Source organism: Amphiprion ocellaris, chromosome 22 (assembly GCF_022539595.1).
Source record: "Amphiprion ocellaris isolate individual 3 ecotype Okinawa chromosome 22, ASM2253959v1, whole genome shotgun sequence".
Classification (NCBI taxonomy): Eukaryota; Metazoa; Chordata; class Actinopteri; family Pomacentridae; genus Amphiprion; species Amphiprion ocellaris.
The window spans coordinates 28334336-28356681 of NC_072787.1; the positions used below are offsets into that span (position 1 = coordinate 28334336).

The 22346-nt window shown below is 43.4% G+C and overlaps 1 protein-coding gene across 14 annotated transcripts in view; it reads right to left on the bottom strand.

Moving 5' to 3' along the window:
- Window positions 1–147: 147 nt before the first annotated feature.
- LOC111588686 (5'-AMP-activated protein kinase subunit gamma-1-like) overlaps window positions 148–22346 on the bottom strand; it is a 34302-nt gene continuing 12103 nt past the window's right edge. For 10 of the 14 annotated variants that reach the window (XM_055007002.1, XM_055006999.1, XM_055007000.1 and 7 more), the window contains 13 exons: window positions 15827–16062; window positions 13462–13576; window positions 13190–13299; window positions 12937–13018; window positions 9032–9090; window positions 8878–8923; window positions 8748–8802; window positions 7744–7870; window positions 7344–7509; window positions 7171–7208; window positions 6941–7087; window positions 5785–5878; window positions 148–5045 (listed from right to left, as the gene is read on the bottom strand). In XM_055007002.1, the coding sequence (XP_054862977.1) occupies window positions 4342–5045; window positions 5785–5878; window positions 6941–7087; window positions 7171–7208; window positions 7344–7509; window positions 7744–7870; window positions 8748–8802; window positions 8878–8923; window positions 9032–9090; window positions 12937–13018; window positions 13190–13299; window positions 13462–13576; window positions 15827–16062 (1979 nt within the window). In that variant the 3' untranslated portion in view covers window positions 148–4341. Of the gene's footprint in view, window positions 5046–5784; window positions 5879–6940; window positions 7088–7170; window positions 7209–7343; window positions 7510–7743; window positions 7871–8747; window positions 8803–8877; window positions 8924–9031; window positions 9091–12936; window positions 13019–13189; window positions 13300–13461; window positions 13577–14557; window positions 15781–15826; window positions 16063–18556; window positions 18930–22346 lie in introns of those variants that run through there. The other 4 variants (XM_055006996.1, XM_055006997.1, XM_055007009.1 and 1 more) reach the window with 4 other exon arrangements.

Genomic DNA, 22346 nt, shown 5'->3' on the forward strand with positions numbered 1-22346 from the left:
TCCTTCCAGATGAATGTTTGCTGGGATTAAAGTCAGAAGTTACGTTCAAGTGAATCAGAAAGTTAGAGAACCATTAAATTCACCTGTTTTCGTTTCCTCCTCCTCTTCACCGTGGTGAGAAGCTGAACGTGAAGCTGAAGACCAGAAGACGAATCATCAGGATGTTTTATTGATCATTTCAAGAGATGTCTCAGATGTGTCTCCTTGGAAACGCTCCTGCTGCTACCTGCTAGCTTAAAGCACTACATTTCCCAGAGTCCCCATGGGCACGCTGGACAAAACACTGATGCGTATATATTAATATAGAATATAAAGTCAGACTTATTATTAAATGTGTTTCAAATGTGATTGGTCCAAAGTGAGCAGTGAATCGTCTCCAATTTATAAATACGTTCATTTAACAGTAGAATCCATCTTTGTACAAACATTTTTAGAGTTTCACACCTAAAGAACAACCAAAGTTTAAAGTGTTTCTGTCAGGAAAACGATACAGGTACAATCTGCACACAGAGCGAGGACACGTCCCCTCAGATAAACATCCCATATCTGGAACAGGAACTATTACTAGAGCGATTCGTCCGTTTAAAACTCCCTCAACCAATCAGAGACTGGACGAGGAACTACAACGGTCCCCGTGTGATGACATCACAGAGGGGCCCGCTGGGGGAATGTGGGTCATTTAGAGGTTCTGTTGGTTCTGCTGCAGGTTTCGGCAATTTCTGGTTGGGCTTCATGGATCCACGTTCATTTAATATTCCTGTTCTTTAATTCAGACTGGTCTTACTGAATCACAGGACAAATAAATAGAAGCTGCAGGATGGGTTGGACACCAGTACAAGCAGAAAATATAAAAACCAGCTGCCTGACTGAAGAGACGGATGGTTTATAAAGGAAATGACAGTCACCTCAGAGTAATCAGATTACTTCTAGTTTAACACCTCTGTTCTGAAAACACAAACTCATAGTACCACTAATCAGGAGGTCTAAAAGGAATCATAGTACCACTAATCAGGAGGTCTAAAAGGAGTCATAGTACCACTAATCAGGAGGTCTAGAAGGAGTCATAGTACCACTAATCAGGAGGTCCAGAAGGAGTCATAGTACCACTAATCAGGAGGTCTAGGAGTCATAGTTCCACTAATCAGGAGGTCTAGAAGGAGTCATAGTTCCACTAATCAGGAGGTCTAGGAGTCATAGTACCACTAATCAGGAGGTCTAAAAGGAGTCTTAGTACCACTAATCAGGAGGTCTAGAAGGAGTCATAGTACCACTAATCAGGAGGTCCAGAAGGAGTCATAGTACCACTAATCAGGAGGTCTAGAAGGAGTCATAGTTCCACTAATCAGGATGTCTAGAAGGAGTCGTAGTTCCACTAATCAGGAGGTCTAGAAGGAGTCATAGTACCACTAATCAGGAGATCTAGAAGGAGTCATAGTACCACTAATCAGGAGGTCTAGAAGGAGTCATAGTACCACTAATCAGGAGGTCTAGAAGGAGTCATAGTTCCACTAATCAGGAGGTCTAGGAGTCATTGTACCACTAATCAGGAGGTCTAGAAGGAGTCATAGTTCCACTAATCAGGAGGTCTAGGAGTCATAGTACCACTAATCAGGAGGTCTAGAACAGTGGTCCCCAAACTACGGCCCGCGGGCTGGATATGGCCCGCCTCCACATTTGGTCCGGCCCCTTGAACAATATCAGAGACGCATTATGATTTTTTTTCAGTCTGGCCACGCGATCGAGACAAATACACACATAGAACGTGACATTCTAGTCCACCCTTCTGCAGTCTAGACTCGCCCCTGTCAAATAAAACGGAATAATGGCGAAAAGGTTAGGTAAGAGAAAAACTGATTCAGAATGCAGGGTATTTAACCTGCAGTGGACAAATGATTATTTTTTTGTTCAATGCAAAGAAAAGGCTGTTTGTCTCATCTGTCAAGAGGCGGTGGCGGTATTCAAAGAATACAATCTGCGCCGACACTATGAATCCCGTCACAAAGACAAGTATGATCGCTTGCAAGGCCAAATGCGAGCAGACAAACTCAAAGCTAAAAAGTGGACTGTTAGCTCAGCAGAATACATTTGTACGCCAAGCTCAGCTGAACCAGTCATCCGTTCGGGCCAGCTTTCAGGTTGTTCAACTGATAGCAAGCAGCGGTAAACCTTTCACTGATGGACAATTTGTCAAGAAATGTTTGAATGCTGTCGTGGACGAGGTGTGTCCCGAGAAGAAAGATGTCTTTAATGCCGTGACTCTGTCGGCGAGTACAATCACCAGACGCACTGAAGAAATCGGGGGTAATGTATTTGCCCAGCTGCAGCAGAAGACGAAAGAATTTGACTTTTTTTCATTAGCACTGGATGAGAGCACGGACGTGCAGGACACAGCGCAGCTGCTCATTTTTATTCGTGGAGACTTTTCATATGAGTCATTTAAGTAAGAGATTCTGCTCTGACAACTAAGCTGAACTTTTACCTGTTAAGATTGTGCTCGGCACAACAGAAAGTTAATGTTCCATGGACTTTTTTTCTGTGAAGAACCCAGAGAGGGTTATTTGGTTATTATTTATTTCATAAATAGTGTTATTATATATTTCCTGACTTTATTTTTTTCTGTGAAGAACCCAGAGAGGATTATTTGGTTATTACTTATTTCACAAATAGTGTTATTTATTTCCTGACTTCTTTTTCTGTGAAGAACCCAGAGAGAGTTATTTGATTTTTATTGATTTCCTAAATAGTGTAATTTTATTTCAGAAATAGTGTTATTTATTTCCTGACTTTTTTCTGTGAAGATCCCAGAGAGGGTTATTTGGTTATTATTTATTTCATAAATAGCGTTATGTATTTCATTAATAGTGTTATTATTTATTTCCTGACTTTTTTTCTGTAAAGATCCCAGAAAGGGTTATTAATATTTGGTTATGTGTGGCTTTCTGGAAAACAATAAATGTTTACGTTTAGGCACCCCTGTGATCGTGGCACTTTTTCTGTTACAAACTGACCCCAGCCCCCCATCAGAGAAGGGAAAAGTTATGTGGCCCTCACAGGAAAAAGTTTGGGGACCCCTGGTCTAGAAGGAGTCATAGTTCCACTAATCAGGAGGTCTAGGAGTCATAGTTCCACTAATCAGGAGGTCTAGAAGGAGTCATAGTAGCACTAATCAGGAGGTCTAGAAGGAGTCATAGTTCCACTAATCAGGAGGTCTAGAAGGAGTCATAGTTCCACTAATCAGAGCTCCTAAAATGACTCCACAGACGGTGAACTACTTCCTCCATCCAGCTGTAAAAACAGATGGCAGCTGCTTCAGACTTGGCTCAGGGGTTCTTCATGGAAACCAGAGTTAGTGTGAAGCTCAGACAGTGTGAGGAACCTTCAGAACATCAACCTCTATGGACGGAGGACCAGAACTAAACCTGGTTGCTGCTCAGAACTAAACTTCCAGATGAAAGTTTGCTGAAGAACATGAGAAGAAGCCTGATGGATGCTGGAGAACATTCTTTGGTCAGATGAAGATCAATGAGTTGGGCTCAGATGGAGTCCAGATGTTTGGTGAGAACCTGACCAGGACTACCACAGTGGATGCAGAGTCCTGACAGTGAAGCACGGAGGTGGGAGTGTGATGATCTGGGGCTGCATGAGGTCAGAAGGTGTTGAAGACATTTCTAGAAGCAGCATGAAGGTCTGAGGAGGAACCAGAATCCTGGCTGACCAGATGAAGAAGAGGAACGTTCCAGCAGGAGAACATCCAGAGAACAACATCACATCAGAGCTTCTCCACTAGAACCAAGTGGAACCAGGACCTGGACAGTGTGAGTCCTGAAGCCAGCAGAACCTTTGAGGTGTTCTCCAGAGAAATGTAGAGCAACAGAACCCCTCCAGCAAAGAGCCGCTGAAGAACACAGAGAAGAAATGAGTGGACTCTGGTTTCCTCCATGCTGAGGAGGACTGAAGGAGGAACCAAAGAACCTCACTTTAGTTCCACTGAGTTCCTGCTGTGGAGCCTGAATTTAACCTGTAGTTAGTAATCCGATACCAGAGACAGAAGTAATCTGATTACTGCGGAGAGTTGTCTGACATTCAGATGTTCATTCCTTGTTTTCTAAACTATGAATCTCCACGAACCAGATCAGATTGATCCATGAAACCTCCAGAACCAAACCTCTGACCTCATCCTCGCTCCTCCTCAGAGGTCTCTGATTGGTTCCAGCACATATCAGTCACCCACCGGCTCCGCCCACAGAACAGCTGTTCAATCGAGGCCCGTCCAGCTGACGGCCAATAAAAACCATCCTCTCCCTTCTTCTGTGGTGGTCGAGTCCAGAGAGACGCATGATGTCACGCTGCCTCCCCCTCCTCCCCCTCAGCCTCCTGCTCTGTCTCACCCTCTACTGTCTCCCCCTCTGCTGTCCCCCCCTCTACTGTCTCGCTCTCTACTGTGTCACCCTCTACTGTCTTACCCTCTACTGTTTCTCTCTCTGCTGTCCCCCCCTCTGCTGTCTCATCCTCTACTGTCTCACCCTCTACTGTCTCACCCTCTACTGTCTCCCCCTCTGCTGTCCCCCCCTCTACTGTCTCGCCCTCTACTGTGTCACCCTCTACTGTCTTACCCTCTACTGTTTCTCTCTCTACTGTCTCCCCCTCTGCTGTCTCCCCCTCTACTGTCTCCCGCTCTGCTGTCTCACCCTCTACTGTCTCTCCCTCTACTGTCTCCCCCTCTGCTGTCTCCCCCTCTACTGTCTCACCCTTTGCTGTCTCCCCTTCTGTCTCACCCTCTGCTGTCTCACCCTCTGCTGTCTCACCCTCTACTGTCTCCCCCTCTGCTGTCTCCCCCTCTGCTATCTCCCTCTCTACTGTCTCACCCTGCTGGCAGGTCTCTGCAGCTTCTGTTTCTGTGTCTCTATCTGTCTCCTGGTCCAGTCCCTGGTCCTGGTCTAGTCCCTGGTCCTGGTCCTGGTCCAGTCCAGTATGATACACTGTCTCAGGATCTGTTGAGTCCAAAGCTGTTGGTTGTGAAGGAAGAGACTCCTTCCTGGTCAGACCTGCAGACAGACAGACAGACAGACAGAAGACAGACACACAAACAGACAGGCAGACAGACAGAAGACAGACAGACAGACAGACAGGCAGGCAGACAAATAGACAAACACACAGACAGACAGACAGGCAGGTGAGAGGTCTCTTTACATTGATTTTGTCTGAAGTTTAAAATCTGTGTGTGTGTGTGTGTGTGTGTGTCTGTATGTGTGTGTGTGTGTGTGTGTGTCTCGGTGTCTATGTGTGTGTGTGTGTGTGTGTGTGTGTCTCAGGGTGCTTTCACACCTACGTCTTTTAGTCCGCTTAAAGCGGACTGGAGTCCGCAACACCTGCAAGTACGGTTCGTTTGGGCTGATGTGAAAGCATACCAGATTTTTTTGGTTCGGACTAACGAACCGCACCGAGACCACTTTCGGGAGGTGCGGGACTTTTTGGTCTACGGGAGCTTCCGTAGCTTTCGGGATTTTTCCCTCTTCACATGCTGCGCCAATCAGCGTACACCTACGTCATCGTAAACACCTTGTTTTGTAAACAGCGCCGCCAAACGACTGGGGGGAGATATAACATTAATTGGAGTAGGTTCAACGGCGAAAACACTGGTGTGAATGCGAACCGAACCAGTTGAAAATAGCAACATTGTAACAACTTTTGGGTCCAAACGAACCACTCTAGCGGACTAACAGGTGTGAAAGCACCCTCAGTGTCTATGTGGGTGTGTGTGTGTGTGTGTGTGTGTGTTAGTACCAGCAGGAGTGAGGACCAGGGCCTGAAGGATGTCTGAAAGAGAGACGATTCCGATGATACGAGACTCTTCATCAACGACGACCAGCCTGTGAACCTGCAGCACAAACATACTGGTAATCAATCACTGATAATCAACCACTGACCATCAATCATAGTTTATCTATCTATCACTGGTTATCAGGGGTCATCTTCATGTTGTCCTACGGCGCTAGAGGTGTTCTCGTGCAGCTTCTTGGTCGTTTTAAATCACCTTTCATGTCAAAGTGAAATCGTCTCCTGAAGGTCTAAATGTCTTTGTGGTGTTCTTATTGCGTGTCTCTTAGTTGTGTCTTCTTTGTGGACTTTCTCTGGGACAGTGTGTGTCCCTGTGGTCTTTAGTCTGGTTTGTTCTTCCTTCATGGAGTTTCTAGGGCTGGCCTCAATAGCAGTTTGTTTTCTGAATGACTAATATCCGAATATTCGTATCGTCCGACGGGGGGACGAAGGGACGAACCGAATACAGATGGCGCGACATCGTCTGGGGGAATCCGAATATTCTGATCTCAAAATAAATATTCAGATACCACTGTAACGACCGAATATTCAGATATTCAGGTCCAGGCCTAGTAGTTTCATGAAAGTTGTATCTCTTGGTCATTGTGAGTCTATTTTCTGTTGTTTTCTGTCTTGTTGTCGTCATTTTGTGTTTCATTTTGTTGTTTTGAGTCTCATTTTGTCGTTTTGTGTCTCACTTTGACGTTTTGAGTCTCATTTTTGTCACTTTGTGTCTCGCTTTGTCGTTTTGTGTCTAAATTTTGTCGTTTTGTCTCGTTTTTGTCATTTTGTGTCCCGTTTTTGTCAGTTTGTGTCTTGTTTTTGTCGTTTTGTGTCTCTTTGTGGTGGTTTAGTCTCCTCATCCTGTAGGTGTTCTTCCATCTCCATGTTTCCTCAGATGTTTAAGCTCTAAACTCATGTTGTCTCCTCATACTTCTGAGGAGGTTCTCAGTCATCCAGGTCCTGGTAGAAACCAGCTGGAGGTTCTGGAAGACGTTTGCTTCCAGAACCTCCAGCTGGTTTCTCCTGGAGCTCCTACCATCTCCTTATCCTGTAGATGTTTAACTATCCTCTCTCCTCTGCTCATCGTCGGAACAACACAGCAGAGATGACATGACGATACCTCGGCCTTTACGATGCGGTCCACGATGGTCTCCAGCGTCTCCAGTCTGTTGCACTTCATGACTCCTTCAAAGTACTGCGACCTGTGGCGGAGGGCCTGCGTCACCGTCACATCCAGGTTGTTGTAGGTCTTCTCAGCCGCCAGGTTCTAACACACACAGACACACACAGGTTTACCACGACCACCAACACAACAACAAGCAGTGCTGCAGGGTCACCAGGAGTACTCACAATGACGTCGAACTTGGAGTAGATATCCACCACCTTACCTGCAGACACACACACACACACACACACACACACACACACACACACACACACACACACACACACACACACACACACACAGGGTGAGCTTTGTGTGTTAGCGTGCTGTTGCATTGCTGTGTGTGTTGTTGTGTTACCGTGGTGATCCACTACAGGCAGCGCAGACACCCGGCGGTGCGTGAAGACGGAGAGTGCCGTGATCAGAGGTGTGTCTGGGTGGATGTAGGCGATGTTGTTGTACGTCCCGACCCCGAGCTCCTCCAGAGTCTGCTTCATGAAGGCCGGCATGGGCATCTCACACACCTGATGCACAACAGATACACACACACACACCTCCGTCTGGTTGGGCTACATCTTGTCATTGTTTTTGTCATAGTTTTGTCACTTTACACCCATTTTGTTGTCATTTGGTCGTTTTGTGTCTCATTTTGGTTGTGTTGTGTTGCATTCAGATTGTTGTACATGTTTTTGTGTTTGTTGTGTTACATTTAGGTTGTTGTATGTGTTTTTGTGTTGTGTGTCGGGCTGTGGACTCACGAAGAGCTGCAGGAACTTGAGGATCCTCTTGTGCGTCAGGATGTAGAGGGCGTTCCCGCTGACCGGGTCGATGACCGGCAGACGATGGATCTTATTCTTTATCAGCGAGTACACGGCGTCGAAAATACTGAGAAGAGGAGACACACAGGAGAGAAGGAGGAGGAGACATGAGGAGACACAGGAGACAAGGAGGAGACAAGGAGGAGGCAAGGAGGAGACACAGAGGAGACAAGGAGGAGACACAGAGGAGACAAGGAGGGGACAAGGAGGAGACAAGGAGGAGACAGAGGAGACAAGGAGGAGACACAGAGGAGACAAGGAGGGGACAAGGAGGAGACAAGGAGGAGACACAGAGGAGACAAGGAGGAGACACAGAGGAGACAAGGAGGGGACAAGGAGGAGACAAGGAGGAGACACAGAGGAGACAAGGAGACACAGAGGAGACAAGGAGGGGACAAGGAGGAGACAAGGAGGAGACACAGAGGAGACAAGGAGGAGACACAGAGGAGACAAGGAGGGGACACAGAGGAGACAAGGAGGGGACAAGGAGGAGACAAGGAGAAGACACAGAGGAGACAAGGAGGAGACACAGAGGAGACACAGAGGAGACAATGAGGAGACAAGGAGGAGACATGGAGGAGACAAGGAGAAGACAATGAGGAGACAAGGAGGAGACGTGAGGAGACAAGGAGGGGACAAGGAGGAGACAAGGAGGAGACATGAGGAGTCATGCTGTGGTTCTCCTGCTCCCTGTTCCTCCTCCTTGTTCTTACTTCCTGTTCCTACTTCCTGATTACCTCCTCCCTGTTCTTACTTCCTGTTCCTACTTCCTGTTTACCTCCCCCCTGTTCCTACTTCCTGTTTACCTCCTCCCTCCTGTTCTTACTTCCTGTTTACCTCGTACTCAGTTTATTTTCAGCTGATAATAAATTATTCAGAGACGACGGTAGACACAGTAACCCACAGAGACAGACACACACATAGACACACACAGAGACAGGTACCTGGCGTCAGGTGAGATGTGGACCAGGGGTTTAAAGGTCTCCTGCAGGTACAGCTCTGTGGACATGGACGTTGTGTGGTTAGTAGGGTTCTAGAACAACACCGGTTTCTTAGATGAGAACATCTTCCTACCTCTCCACGTCTCGATCTTATGCTCCTCCAGCTCATAGATCTGCACCTGAGGGAGACAGGTGAGGTCAGACCTGGTTCTGGTTCACAGTGGAAACACCTGGAATCAATCCATCATGGTGTGTCTGTGTGTGTCTCTGTGTGTGTGTTGTGTTACCATGGGCGATTTGTAGTATCTGGTCAGGATGTTGATGAAGTCTGTGATTGTCAACATTCCTGAAACAGAAACAGATTCATGACTCACAAATTTCACAACAATATTTGTGTTTTCATGTCGATCTCTACCAATAGCTGTTATAAATAATGTGTATTGATCTCTACCAATAGCTGTTATCAATAATGCGTATTGATCTCTACCAATAGCTGTTATCAATAATGCGTACTGATCTCTACCAATAGCTGTTATCAATAATGCGTATTGATCTCTACCAATAGCTGTTATCAATAATGCGTATTGATCTCTACCAATAGCTGATATCAATAATGCGTATTGATCTCTACCAATAGCTGTTATCAATAATGCGTATTGATCTCTACCAATAGCTGTTATCAATAATGCGTATCGATCTCTACCAATAGCTGTTATCAATAATGTGTGTCGATCTCTACCAATAGCTGTTATCAATAATGTGTGTTGATCTCTACCAATAGCTGTTATCAATAATGCGTATCGATCTCTACCAATAGCTGTTATCAATAATGCGTATCGATCTCTACCAATAGCTGTTATCAATAATGTGTCGATCTCTACCAATAGCTGTTATCAATAATGCGCATTGATCTCTACCAATAGCTGTCATCAATATTGCGTATTGATCTCTACCAATAGCTTTCATCAATAATGCGTATCGATCTCTACCAATAGCTGTCATCAATAATGCGTATTGATCTCTACCAATAGCTTTCATCAATAATGCGTATTGATCTCTACCAACAGCTGTTATCAATAATGCGCATTGATCTCTACCAATAGCTGTCATCAATAATGTGTTGATCTCTACCAATAGCTGTTATCAATAATGCGTATTGATCTCTACCAATAGCTTTCATCAATAATGTGTCGATCTCTACCAATAGCTGTCATCAATAATGCGTATTGATCTCTACCAATAGCTGTTATCAATAATGTGTGTCGATCTCTACCAATAGCTGTTATCAATAATGCGTATTGATCTCTACCAATAGCTGTCATCAATAATGCGTATTGATCTCTACCAATAACTGTCATCAATAATGCGTATTGATCTCTACCAATAGCTGTTCTCAATAATGTGTGTCGATCTCTACCAATAGCTGTTATCAATAATGCGTATTGATCTCTACCAATAGCTGTCATCAATAATGCGTATTGATCTCTACCAATAGCTGTCATCAATAATGCGTATTGATCTCTACCAATAGCTGTTATCAATAATGTGTGTCGATCTCTACCAATAGCTGTTATCAATAATGCGTATCGATCTCTACCAATAGCTGTTATCAATAATGTGTGTCGATCTCTACCAATAGCTGTCATCAATAATGCGTATTGATCTCTACCAATAGCTGTTATCAATAATGTGTGTCGATCTCTACCAATAGCTGTTATCAATAATGCGTATTGATCTCTACCAATAGCTGTCATCAATAATGCGTCGATCTCTACCAATAGCTGTTATCAATAATGCGCATTGATCTCTACCAATAGCTGTCATCAATATTGCGTATTGATCTCTACCAATAGCTTTCATCAATAATGCGTATTGATCTCTGACAATAGCTGTTATCAATAATGCGTATTGATCTCTACCAATAGCTGTTATCAATAATGCGTATTGATCTCTACCAATAGCTGTTATCAATAATGCGTATCGATCTCTACCAATAGCTGTTATCAATAATGTGTGTCGATCTCTACCAATAGCTGTCATCAATAATGCGTATTGATCTCTACCAATAGCTGTCATCAATATTGCGTATTGATCTCTACCAATAGCTTTCATCAATAATGCGTATTGATCTCTACCAATAGCTGTTATCAATAATGCGTATCGATCTCTACCAATAGCTGTCATCAATAATGCGTATTGATCTCTACCAATAGCTGTCATCAATAATGCGTATCGATCTCTACCAATAGCTGTCATCAATAATGCGTATTGATCTCTACCAATAGCTTTCATCAATAATGCGTATTGATCTCTACCAATAGCTGTTATCAATAATGCGCATTGATCTCTACCAATAGCTGTCATCAATGTGTCGATCTCTACCAATAGCTGTTATCAATAATGCATATTGATCTCTACCAATAGCTTTCATCAATAATGTGTGTCGATCTCTACCAATAGCTGTTATCAATAATGCGTATCGATCTCTACCAATAGCTGTTATCAATAATGTGTGTCGATCTCTACCAATAGCTGTTATCAATAATGTGTATTGATCTCTACCAATAGCTGTCATCAATAATGCGTATTGATCTCTACCAATAGCTGTTATCAATAATGTGTGTCGATCTCTACCAATAGCTGTTATCAATAATGCGTATCGATCTCTACCAATAGCTGTTATCAATAATGTGTGTCGATCTCTACCAATAGCTGTCATCAATAATGCGTATTGATCTCTACCAATAGCTGTCATCAATATTGCGTATTGATCTCTACCAATAGCTTTCATCAATAATGCGTATTGATCTCTGACAATAGCTGTTATCAATAATGCGTATTGATCTCTACCAATAGCTGTTATCAATAATGCGTATCGATCTCTACCAATAGCTGTCATCAATAATGCGTATTGATCTCTACCAATAGCTTCATCAATAATGCGTATTGATCTCTACCAACAGCTGTTATCAATAATGCGCATTGATCTCTACCAATAGCTTTCATCAATAATGCGTATTGATCTCTGACAATAGCTGTTATCAATAATGCGTATTGATCTCTACCAATAGCTGTTATCAATAATGCGTATCGATCTCTACCAATAGCTGTCATCAATAATGCGTATTGATCTCTACCAATAGCTTCATCAATAATGCGTATTGATCTCTACCAACAGCTGTTATCAATAATGCGCATTGATCTCTACCAATAGCTTTCATCAATAATGCGTATTGATCTCTACCAACAGCTGTTATCAATAATGCGCATTGATCTCTACCAATAGCTGTCATCAATAATGTGTCGATCTCTACCAATAGCTGTTATCAATAATGCGTATTGATCTCTACCAATAGCTTTCATCAATAATGTGTGTCGATCTCTACCAATAGCTGTCATCAATAATGCGTATTGATCTCTACCAATAGCTGTTATCAATAATGTGTGTCGATCTCTACCAATAGCTGTTATCAATAATGCGTATTGATCTCTACCAATAGCTGTCATCAATAATGCGTATTGATCTCTACCAATAGCTGTCATCAATAATGCGTATTGATCTCTACCAATAGCTGTTCTCAATAATGTGTGTCGATCTCTACCAATAGCTGTTATCAATAATGCGTATTGATCTCTACCAATAGCTGTCATCAATAATGCGTATTGATCTCTACCAATAGCTGTCATCAATAATGCGTATTGATCTCTACCAATAGCTGTTATCAATAATGTGCGTCGATCTCTACCAATAGCTGTTATCAATAATGCGTATTGATCTCTACCAATAGCTGTCATCAATAATGTGTCGATCTCTACCAATAGCTGTTATCAATAATGCGTATCGATCTCTACCAATAGCTGTTATCAATAATGTGTGTCGATCTCTACCAATAGCTGTCATCAATAATGCGTATTGATCTCTACCAATAGCTGTTATCAATAATGTGTGTCGATCTCTACCAATAGCTGTTATCAATAATGCGTATTGATCTCTACCAATAGCTGTCATCAATAATGCGTATTGATCTCTACCAATAGCTGTTATCAATAATGTGTGTCGATCTCTACCAATAGCTGTTATCAATAATGCGTATCGATCTCTACCAATAGCTGTTATCAATAATGCGTATTGATCGCCGTTACTGAGGCAGGAACACACTGAGCATGTCTGGTAGCGTTCAGGTCGTCTTACCCACAAAGCTCTGCTTCTTGCTCTCCCACAGAGGAGCTGCTCGCACGCCATTGGCCACCAGAGCGAAGAACGCCTTCTTCACCTGGAACCATGAACACAGCACCATAAATCATAAATAATCAATAGTCAATCATCAATAATCAACATGAGCTTCCTCCTATGCAGAGCTGTAGGTCTTGACTGTGTATCTGCTGAGGATGTGTTCATGTGTACTGGACTACCTGCGGCCCAGAGCAGGGCAGGTGAGGCTCACCTGCAGCGTGGTGTCGAACACCACCAGTTTGGAGCTGGTGGGGATGATGTCATAACACTTGTGACACTTCATGAAGCGCATGTAGATGTCCCTCTCCGACTCCTGCGACCCTGAACACATTCAGTCAGGCTTTAGTGCTGGTTCACCTGAGGAAACACCTGAGGATACACCTGAGAATACACCTGAAGATACACCTCAAAACACCTGAGAATACACCTCAAAACACCTGAGAATACACCTGAAAACACCTGAGGATACACCTGAAAACACACCTGAGGATACACCTGCGGATAACCTCAGCCCCACCACTCTGATCAGCAGGTGATCATCCATCCTACCTGGATCTTCGGGGTCCGGCTGCTCCGACATTCCGTCTGCAACCTCCACCTGCGACAGCAACACAAGCGTCAGTCTGATCACCTGGACAGGACCACCTGGACAGGACCACCTGGACAGGACCACCTGCTTGTTTTTGCTTATTTAACACTTTGGACCATTTTCAAATCTCTATAAACAATATTTGGTCATTTTGAATTTTTTTTTGTTATTTTGGACAAAGTCGTTTCAAACGTTTTCTTCTTTTCGGATTTTTTTTGGACCACAGAAGACTTTTTAGAAAAGTCTTGAGTTATTTTGGACAATTTTAAAATCATCTGGGAAAAAGTTTGACTCTTTTCTGACATTTATTTAACAGGAGACTAAACTCTCTGATACCGAACCACTAACTGGGAGTTTCAGGACAGAATGTGGATTTATTGGGGATTTCTCTGGAATTGAAGCTCAGATCACTCATAGTCTGAAACCACCGCTCATCCAACAATCTGAGGAATTTGTTGATTATTAACCTAAAATCTGGGAAATCTAAATCTGCCTCCACTTGAAAAGCGCCTTCCTTTTCTCAGTTCTACAGAAATCTTAAGTTTCCTCTCAGTCTGTGGAGCAGAAGGTTTCTGACGCTGTGATCAATAATAACTAATAACTGATGAATAATCGATCCATCGGTTTACAAAAAGCTTCATTCAAAGATGTTTTCGAAGAACTGTCACCAAACATTCTGGGATCATTTCCGGTCCTTTAGAACATTCTGGGGTCCTTCTGGAGGGTATCGATCACCGGAACAGCTGGTGATGATTAATCGATCAGCTCAGAGGACTAACGGGATGTCGGCGGCCTGCGGAGCATCTGTCATCCCACCGAGCAGCACCGGGACCCCGCAGCCCGGTGACCGAGGAGGAGCTCCGGGATGTGGCGGGTCGTTCCACCCACCGGTCACCGCGGACACGTCCCCGGTGCTGATGCCGTGAAACGAGGCGGTTTTCGTGCCGTTTTCCGGAGCGGTTACATCCGACCGGTGGAGCGGGAACCTACCGGACAGTCGCCGTCCATGAAGCGTCTTTTCCCCGCCGGGTCTCGGCGCCGAGTCTCTGTCGGTCTCTGCCCGGGAGCCGCCGCAGTCCTCACGGACCCATCTTGTGTCTCCGTCCGCCCCGGTGGAGCCGCTGTGCCGGTTCGCGGTCGCCTCCTGTCGGTAAAAGTCGCCGCCGTTCGGTGCCTGGATGTAGCAGCTAACAAGCTAACAACGCTAACCGGATGCAGAGAAGGAAACCTCTACAATAAAAGCTTTCCGCAGACCTTATTCTAGAGCTTCATCAAACTTTTTATTTTTAAATATTTTCATTAAAAAGGCTGAATCCAAATTTTTTTTTTTTTGAGAAAATGCAGCTTCTATGTCCTTCCACATGGTCCTGGTAATTTATAAGACGATCTGATAGAAACAGCTGCTCTCATTTCATTATAGAGTCATTCCAGAGCTGGAGGACGTTCTACATCCAACATGCAGTTTTGTGTAAATGTTCTTGTCCTGAGACCAAATCTTTAAAAAAAAAAAAACTAGGAGAAAAGAATATTTGAAATATTTTAAATACCAAATAAGTCTGGAGTTCCCCTAAAATGCCATTTTTCTCTTGTCCCCCCGATGACCAAACTGAATCTCTAATAAAACTGTTCAAATTTAAATCTCCGTTTTCTGGTTTTATTTTTTTTTTATTCATGTCTCGTCATTGTGGGAACATTTTTTAATCAACATAATATTTTAAAAAATAATTACTATGATGGAACGTGTCCCACAACATGTTAGCAGAACCTGTTGATGTTTTTGTCGTTTTCTGTCTCGTTTTGTCATTTCTACTATCACATGTCCGTCACTCTGCTGAATGAAATAGTAGAAAAACAACAACAGTTCTTCAGAAGCTCTCCGGTTCCTCAAAGCTCCATCACATTAAAAATATAAAAATAACTCTTAATAGAGTTATATGAAGAACGGATCCCTAAAGAATATCATCATCAGAGAGCAGAGGAAAAGCTGTGAAACATCTCCAGGCATGATACGAGCTTTGGGTTGTTTTACCGTGAAAGGACACTTCCCGTTCATGTTATCGTGTAAACTTGACGCTGTCGGTCGGAGACAGCCGAGCATCAGGTAATAATGACCAGAGGAGGAAGAAGGGTTTGACTGTCACTTTAAAATGAAAATATCTCCCATTTCCGGTTTGATCAGTTTCACTTTGTGCTGCTGAAGATTTTCACAATAAAATAATTACATGAAGTGCCAACAGTGTGCAGGACATCAACACTCACCAGCCTCCTGATAGGAGAAGATGCCAGAAGGGGCGGGGCCAGAGGAGGCGTCTGGCAGCAGGAGGAGGTGAAGGAGGAAGAGGAGGAGGTGTCTGGGGGGGAGGAGAAGGAGCGAAGCCTCCTGGTCTCCAGACGCCTCGGCTCCTTCAGGTACGTCTCCAGGTGGAAAACACTCACCTCCTCCTGGGGAGGGAGGGGAGGAGCTGGAGGCGGAGGGGGAGAGTACAGGCTGTGGCCTGGGGGGGGATGAAGATGAAGATGAAATCAGTGTTTGTCGCCTCCTGCTGGAGTCTCTGGGTCTCTGCAATGAATCAATTACTGAACACTTCCTGAACTCCACTGGACAGGTGATCAGTGATTGATAGGTGATCAGTGATTGATCAGTTATATGTGATTGATCAGTTATCAGTGATTGATCAGTTATATATGATTGATCAGCTATAAGTGATTAATCAGTTATCAGTGATTGATCAGTTATCAGTGATTGATCAGCCATCAGTGATTGATCGGTTGGAAGTGACTGATCAGTTTTCAGTGATTGATCGGTTATCAGTGATTGATCAGTTATCTATGATTGATCAGTTATATGCGATTGATCAATTATCAGTAATTGATCACTCATCAGTGATTGGTTAGTTATCAGTGATTGATTGGCTGTCAGTGATTGATCAGTTTTCAGTGATTGATCAGGTATCAGTGGTTGATCGGTTATCTGTGATTGATCAGTTATCTGTGATCAATTATCAGTGATTGATCAGTTATCTGTGATTAATCAGTGATCTCCTGATTGTTTTGTGACCCACAGAGTCTGATGAACAAACTGGAATTCTGCTTTAGTGAGGCAGAACTGAAGCTGACAGATGGAGATTCTTCAGACGAGAAATTTTACCTTCTCAACCCCAAAACCCACTTTTACCGCTCAGAGACTAAACATCACCAGAGGGACACAAGTCATCAGCCACAATCTTTAAAATTGAGCTACTTGTTGGATTTTCAGCTTTCCAACAGTCATTGAACTCATCTGGGATGTGAGGTTCTGTTGGGAAAATTCACCAAATCTAGTGTGAGATTTCATCAGAACCACACGGAGACTGAGAGGAAATCAATAAAATAAACGCAGCAGAAACAGAGAACAGAGTGTTGGAGAGCCATTCAGCATGGTGGAACATCTTCTACAGATGATGAGCAGAGTAGAGAGGAAACATGGAGATAGAAGAACATCTACAGGATGAGGAGATGGTAGAAGCTCCAGGAGAAACCAACTGGATGACGTTTCTAGAAATGTCTTCCAGAACCTGGATGACTGAGAACCTCCACAGAAGTATGAGGAGACAACATGAGTTCAGAGTTTAACATCAGAGGAGACATGGAGATAGAAAAACGTCTACAGGATGAAGAGATAAAAGCAAAAACGAGACACAAAACGACAAAAACGGGAAACGAAATGACAAAAATGAGACAAAAACGACACAAAACGACAAAAACAACACACAAAATGACAAAAACGAGACATAAAATGAAAAAAACAACACACAAAATGACAAAAATGAGACACAAAATGACTAAAATCAGACAAAATTACAAAAATTAGACACAAAATGACAAAAATGAGACATAAAACAAAAACTAGACATAAAATGACAAAAAGACACAAAATGACAAAAACCAGACGGAACGACAAAAACGAGACAAAAATGACAAAAATGAGACAAAAACAAAACACAAAACGACAAAAATGAGACAAAAACAACAAAAACGAGACAAAACAACAAAAACCAGACACAAAACGACAAAAACGGGACACAAAAATGGGACACAAAAACAAGAGACAAAATGTCCAAAAGGAGACATAAAATAACAAAAACAAGACAAAAACGACAAAAACGAGACAGAAAATGACAATAAAATCACACAAAATGATGCAAACAAGACATAAAAGGACAAGAACGAGACAAAAAACGACAAAAAACAATCAAAATGACAAACAAGATATAAAACAGAGACTGAAAATAAAAACCAAAGCTACTGGATGAATAAATAAATGCAGCATGGATCAGAAACAGAGAACAGAGGAGCAGGTTGTTGGAGATCCATCCGGCATGGTGGAACATCTACAGTTGATGAGTAGAGAGGAAACATGGAGATAAAAGAACATCTACAGGATGAGGAGATAAAACCACCAAACAACAGAAAAAGACAGAAATATTAACACCAAGATCTTTCATATTTGACAGCTTTAGACCAAACTCAACTCATTTCAGAGAAACTGTCATTTTCTCTGGAGTGACTTGAATTTTGTTGATTTTTGGGTAATTTAGGACAAAGTTTTATGATTTCATCAGAACATTTTGGATGATTTCTGTGTCTTTTTGTCACTTCAGATTCACTGTGACTCATTTCGTAAGAGATTTTGTAACTTCACACAAAGTTTGAGTCATTTTTGACACTTTTTCTGCAATTTAGGACAAAACTGAACTAAACTTGGGAAAGTTTCAAATCATTTTGGAAAAACGCTGTCATTCTGGAAAGCTTTTCTGTGATTTCTGACAAGGTTTAAATCCCTTCCAGACATAACGGACGTCATTCTGGACAACTTTTGGGTAATTTAGGACAAATTCTTTACATTTTGGACCAGTTTGTGCACTTTTCCTTTCATTTAGGACGGAGATATTTCAGACAGATTCTTTTGAGTTCCAGCAGGACACAGCCCTCCACTCAAACCCGTCTTACGGTTCTGCAGGTCCCCGGCCTGGTCGGATCTCTCCCTGTCCGTCCACTTCCTACTGGACATCAGCTGGACGTTCAGGACACTGCAGGGCTCCGAGCGCCGTATTGCTGTCTTCCTGTCACGTCCTCGGTCCTCCAGCAGCATCCAGGACTTCCTGTCCGACTCGTCCTCAGCCTCCATGCTGGTCCGGGACCTCTGGCGCTCCGTCTTCTTCTTGTCCTCCTCCGTCCGTCCGCACGGTTCAGACTTCCTCCTCAGCATCAGTCTGGGAGTCGGTCTGCCCGTCTCCTCGTCCTCCTCGTCTTCGCTCCTCCTGTGGTCCGTCCACCTCCTCAGCATCCGGCTGCTCAGACGCTTCATCATCAACAAGTCAGACTGATTCAAACAAAACCACACGAAACCAGTTCATCAACACTTCCTGTCCACCTAGGACCCTTCAGTGCCACTGCTCCTGATTAACTTCACTCTGGTTCTGCTCGGTTCACTGGTTGAGTTGCTTAGTTTAGAGTTGACCAAAAGTCAAAATGAAGAAGAATCAGCCCATTAAGGAACTAACGAACTAATGAACTGACTGACTGACGAACCAGCCAGCCCGGCCACTCACCAACCAACCAACCAACCAACCAACCAACAAACCAACAAACAAACAACTAACTTCCTGCCCACCTGCCCAACTAACTAACCAACCAATAGACCAACAAACCAACCAACAAACCAACCAACAGACCAACAAACCAACCAACAAACAACCAACCAACCAACCAACCAACAAACAAACAAACAACAGACCAACCAACCAACCAACCAACCGACAAACAACTAACTTCCTGCCCACCTGCCCAACCAACTAACCAACCAACAAACCAACCAACCAACCAACCAACCAACAACCAACCAACAAATCAATAAACAAACAAACAACCAACCGACCAACCAACCAACCAACAGATAAACCAGCTGATGATACTACAGATATTAGAAGTTATTTGAAATTTAAGTATATTAAGAACTGAAAAATGGTAACTCCTTTATGAATGTGATTTTACATCAGATATCAATTCAAAAGAAACCAATAATTACAGCTATAATAATGACATTTTAATCAATAATTATTCTTGGACAATCAGAAGAATGAATCGGAACTAATAAAGATTCTGCAGCTTTAGCTAAACTCAGACTAAATGAGTTGAACTCAGACAAACAAGATTAATTCTAGAAGACTAAATTAATCCAAAGACGTCAGGAATCAGCTGAACATTACATTAAAAACCAGCTCAACAGCAGCAACGGACGGACCAGAAGGACAGTCCTCAGAGAGTCCAGCTGCACGCAGACAGACAGACAGACAGACAGACAGACACACAGACAGGCAGGCAGGCAGACAGGCAGGTAGAAAGAAAGACAGACAGGTAGACAGACAGGTAGATACAGACAGACAGTAGAGGACAGACAGACAGGCAGGTAGATACAAACAGACAGACAGGTAGATACAGACAGACAGACAGACAGGTAGACAGACAGGCAGACAGACAGATAGACAGACAGGTAGGTAGATAGACAGACAGACAGACAGACAGACAGGTAGACAGGCAGATAGACAGGTAGATACAGACAGACAGACAGACAGGTAGATAGGTAGACAGACAGACAGGTAGACAGACAAGTAGACAGACAGAAAGACAGACAGACAGACAGGTAGATACAGACAGACAGACAGGTAGACAGGCAGATAGACAGACAGGTAGATACAGACAGACAGACAGGTAGATAGGTAGACAGACAGACAGACAGACAAGTAGACAGACAGACAGGTAGACAGACAGGTCGGTAGAAAGACAGATAAGACAGACAAATAGACAGACAGACAGGTAGATACAGACAGACAGACAGACAGGTAGATAGGTAGACAGACAGGTAGACAGACAGACAAGTAGACAGACAGACAGACAGACAGGCAGATAGACAGACAGGTAGACAGGCAGATAGACAGACAGGTAGATACAGACAGACAGACAGACAGGTAGATAGGTAGACAGACAGACAGACAGACAAGTAGACAGACAGACAGGTAGATACAGGCAGACAGACAGGTAGACAGACAGGTAGGTAGGTAGACAGAGAGACAGACAGGTAGACAGGCAGATAGACAGGTAGATACAGACAGACAGACAGGTAGATAGGTAGACAGACAGGTAGACAGACAAGTAGACAGACAGACAGACAGGTAGATACAGACAGACAGACAGGTAGACAGACAGATAGACAGACAGGTAGACAGGCAGATAGACAGACAGGTAGATACAGACAGACAGACAGGTAGATAGGTAGACAGACAGACAGACAAGTAGACAGACAGACAGGTAGACAGACAGGTCGGTAGAAAGACAGATAGACAAATAGACAGACAGACAGACAGACAGATAGACAGGTAGATACAGACAGACAGACAGGCAGACAGGTAGACAGGCAGATAGACAGGTAGATACAGACAGACAGACAGGTAGATAGGTAGACAGACAGACAGGTAGACAGACAAGTAGACAGACAGAAAGACAGACCCAGACAGACAGGTAGATACAGACAGACAGACAGACAGGTAGACAGGCAGACAGGCAGACAGACAGACAGGTAGACAGACAGACAGGTAGACAGACAAGTAGACAGACAGAAAGACAGACACAGACAGACAGACAGGTAGATACAGACAGACAGACAGACAGACAGGTAGACAGGCAGATAGACAGACAGGTAGACAGGCAGATAGACAGACAGGTAGATACAGACAGACAGACAGGTAGATAGGTAGACAGACAGACAGACAGACAAGTAGACAGACAGACAGGTAGACAGACAGGTCGGTAGAAAGACAGATAGACAAATAGACAGATAGACAGACAGACAGGTAGATACAGACAGACAGACAGACAGACAGGTAGACAGACAGGCAGACAGACAGGTAGACAGGTAGGTAGGTAGACAGACAGAGAGACAGACAGGTAGACAGGCAGATAGACAGGTAGATACAGACAGACAGACATACAGACAGGTAGATAGGTAGACAGACAGACAGGTAGACAGACAAGTAGACAGACAGACAGACAGACAGACAGACAGACAGACAGACAGACAGACAGGTAGATACAGACAGACAGACAGACAGGTAGACAGGCAGATAGACAGACAGGTAGATACAGACAGACAGACAGACAGGTAGATAGGTAGACAGACAGACAAGTAGACAGACAGACAGGTAGACAGACAGACAGGTCGGTAGAAAGACAGACAGACAAATAGACAGACAGACAGACAGACACAGGTAGATACAGACAGACAGACAGATACAGACAGACAGGTAGGTAGGTAGACAGACAGACAGACAGACAGGTAGGTAGACAGACAGACAGACAGACAGGTAGATACAGACAGACAGGCAGACAGACAGGTAGACAGACATGTTTGTCCAGCAGCAGAGTCCTCTGTGTTTCAGTTCCACTACTAGAGTTCCTGAGAGTGAATCTGACCTTCTGATGAACACGCCCCCTCCTGCTGTCTGCACTGTAAAAATATTCAACTGTAAAAATATTCAGCTGTAAAAATACTCAGCTGTTAAAGTATTCAAATGTGAAACTATAAAACTTTAAACATATTCAACTATAAAACTGTGAAAATATTCAACTATAAATCTATAAAAGTATTCAACTATAAAACTGTAAAAAATATTCAACTGTAAAACTAAAAATATTCAACTATAAATATATAAAACTGGAGAACTATAAATCTCTGGTCCTCTGT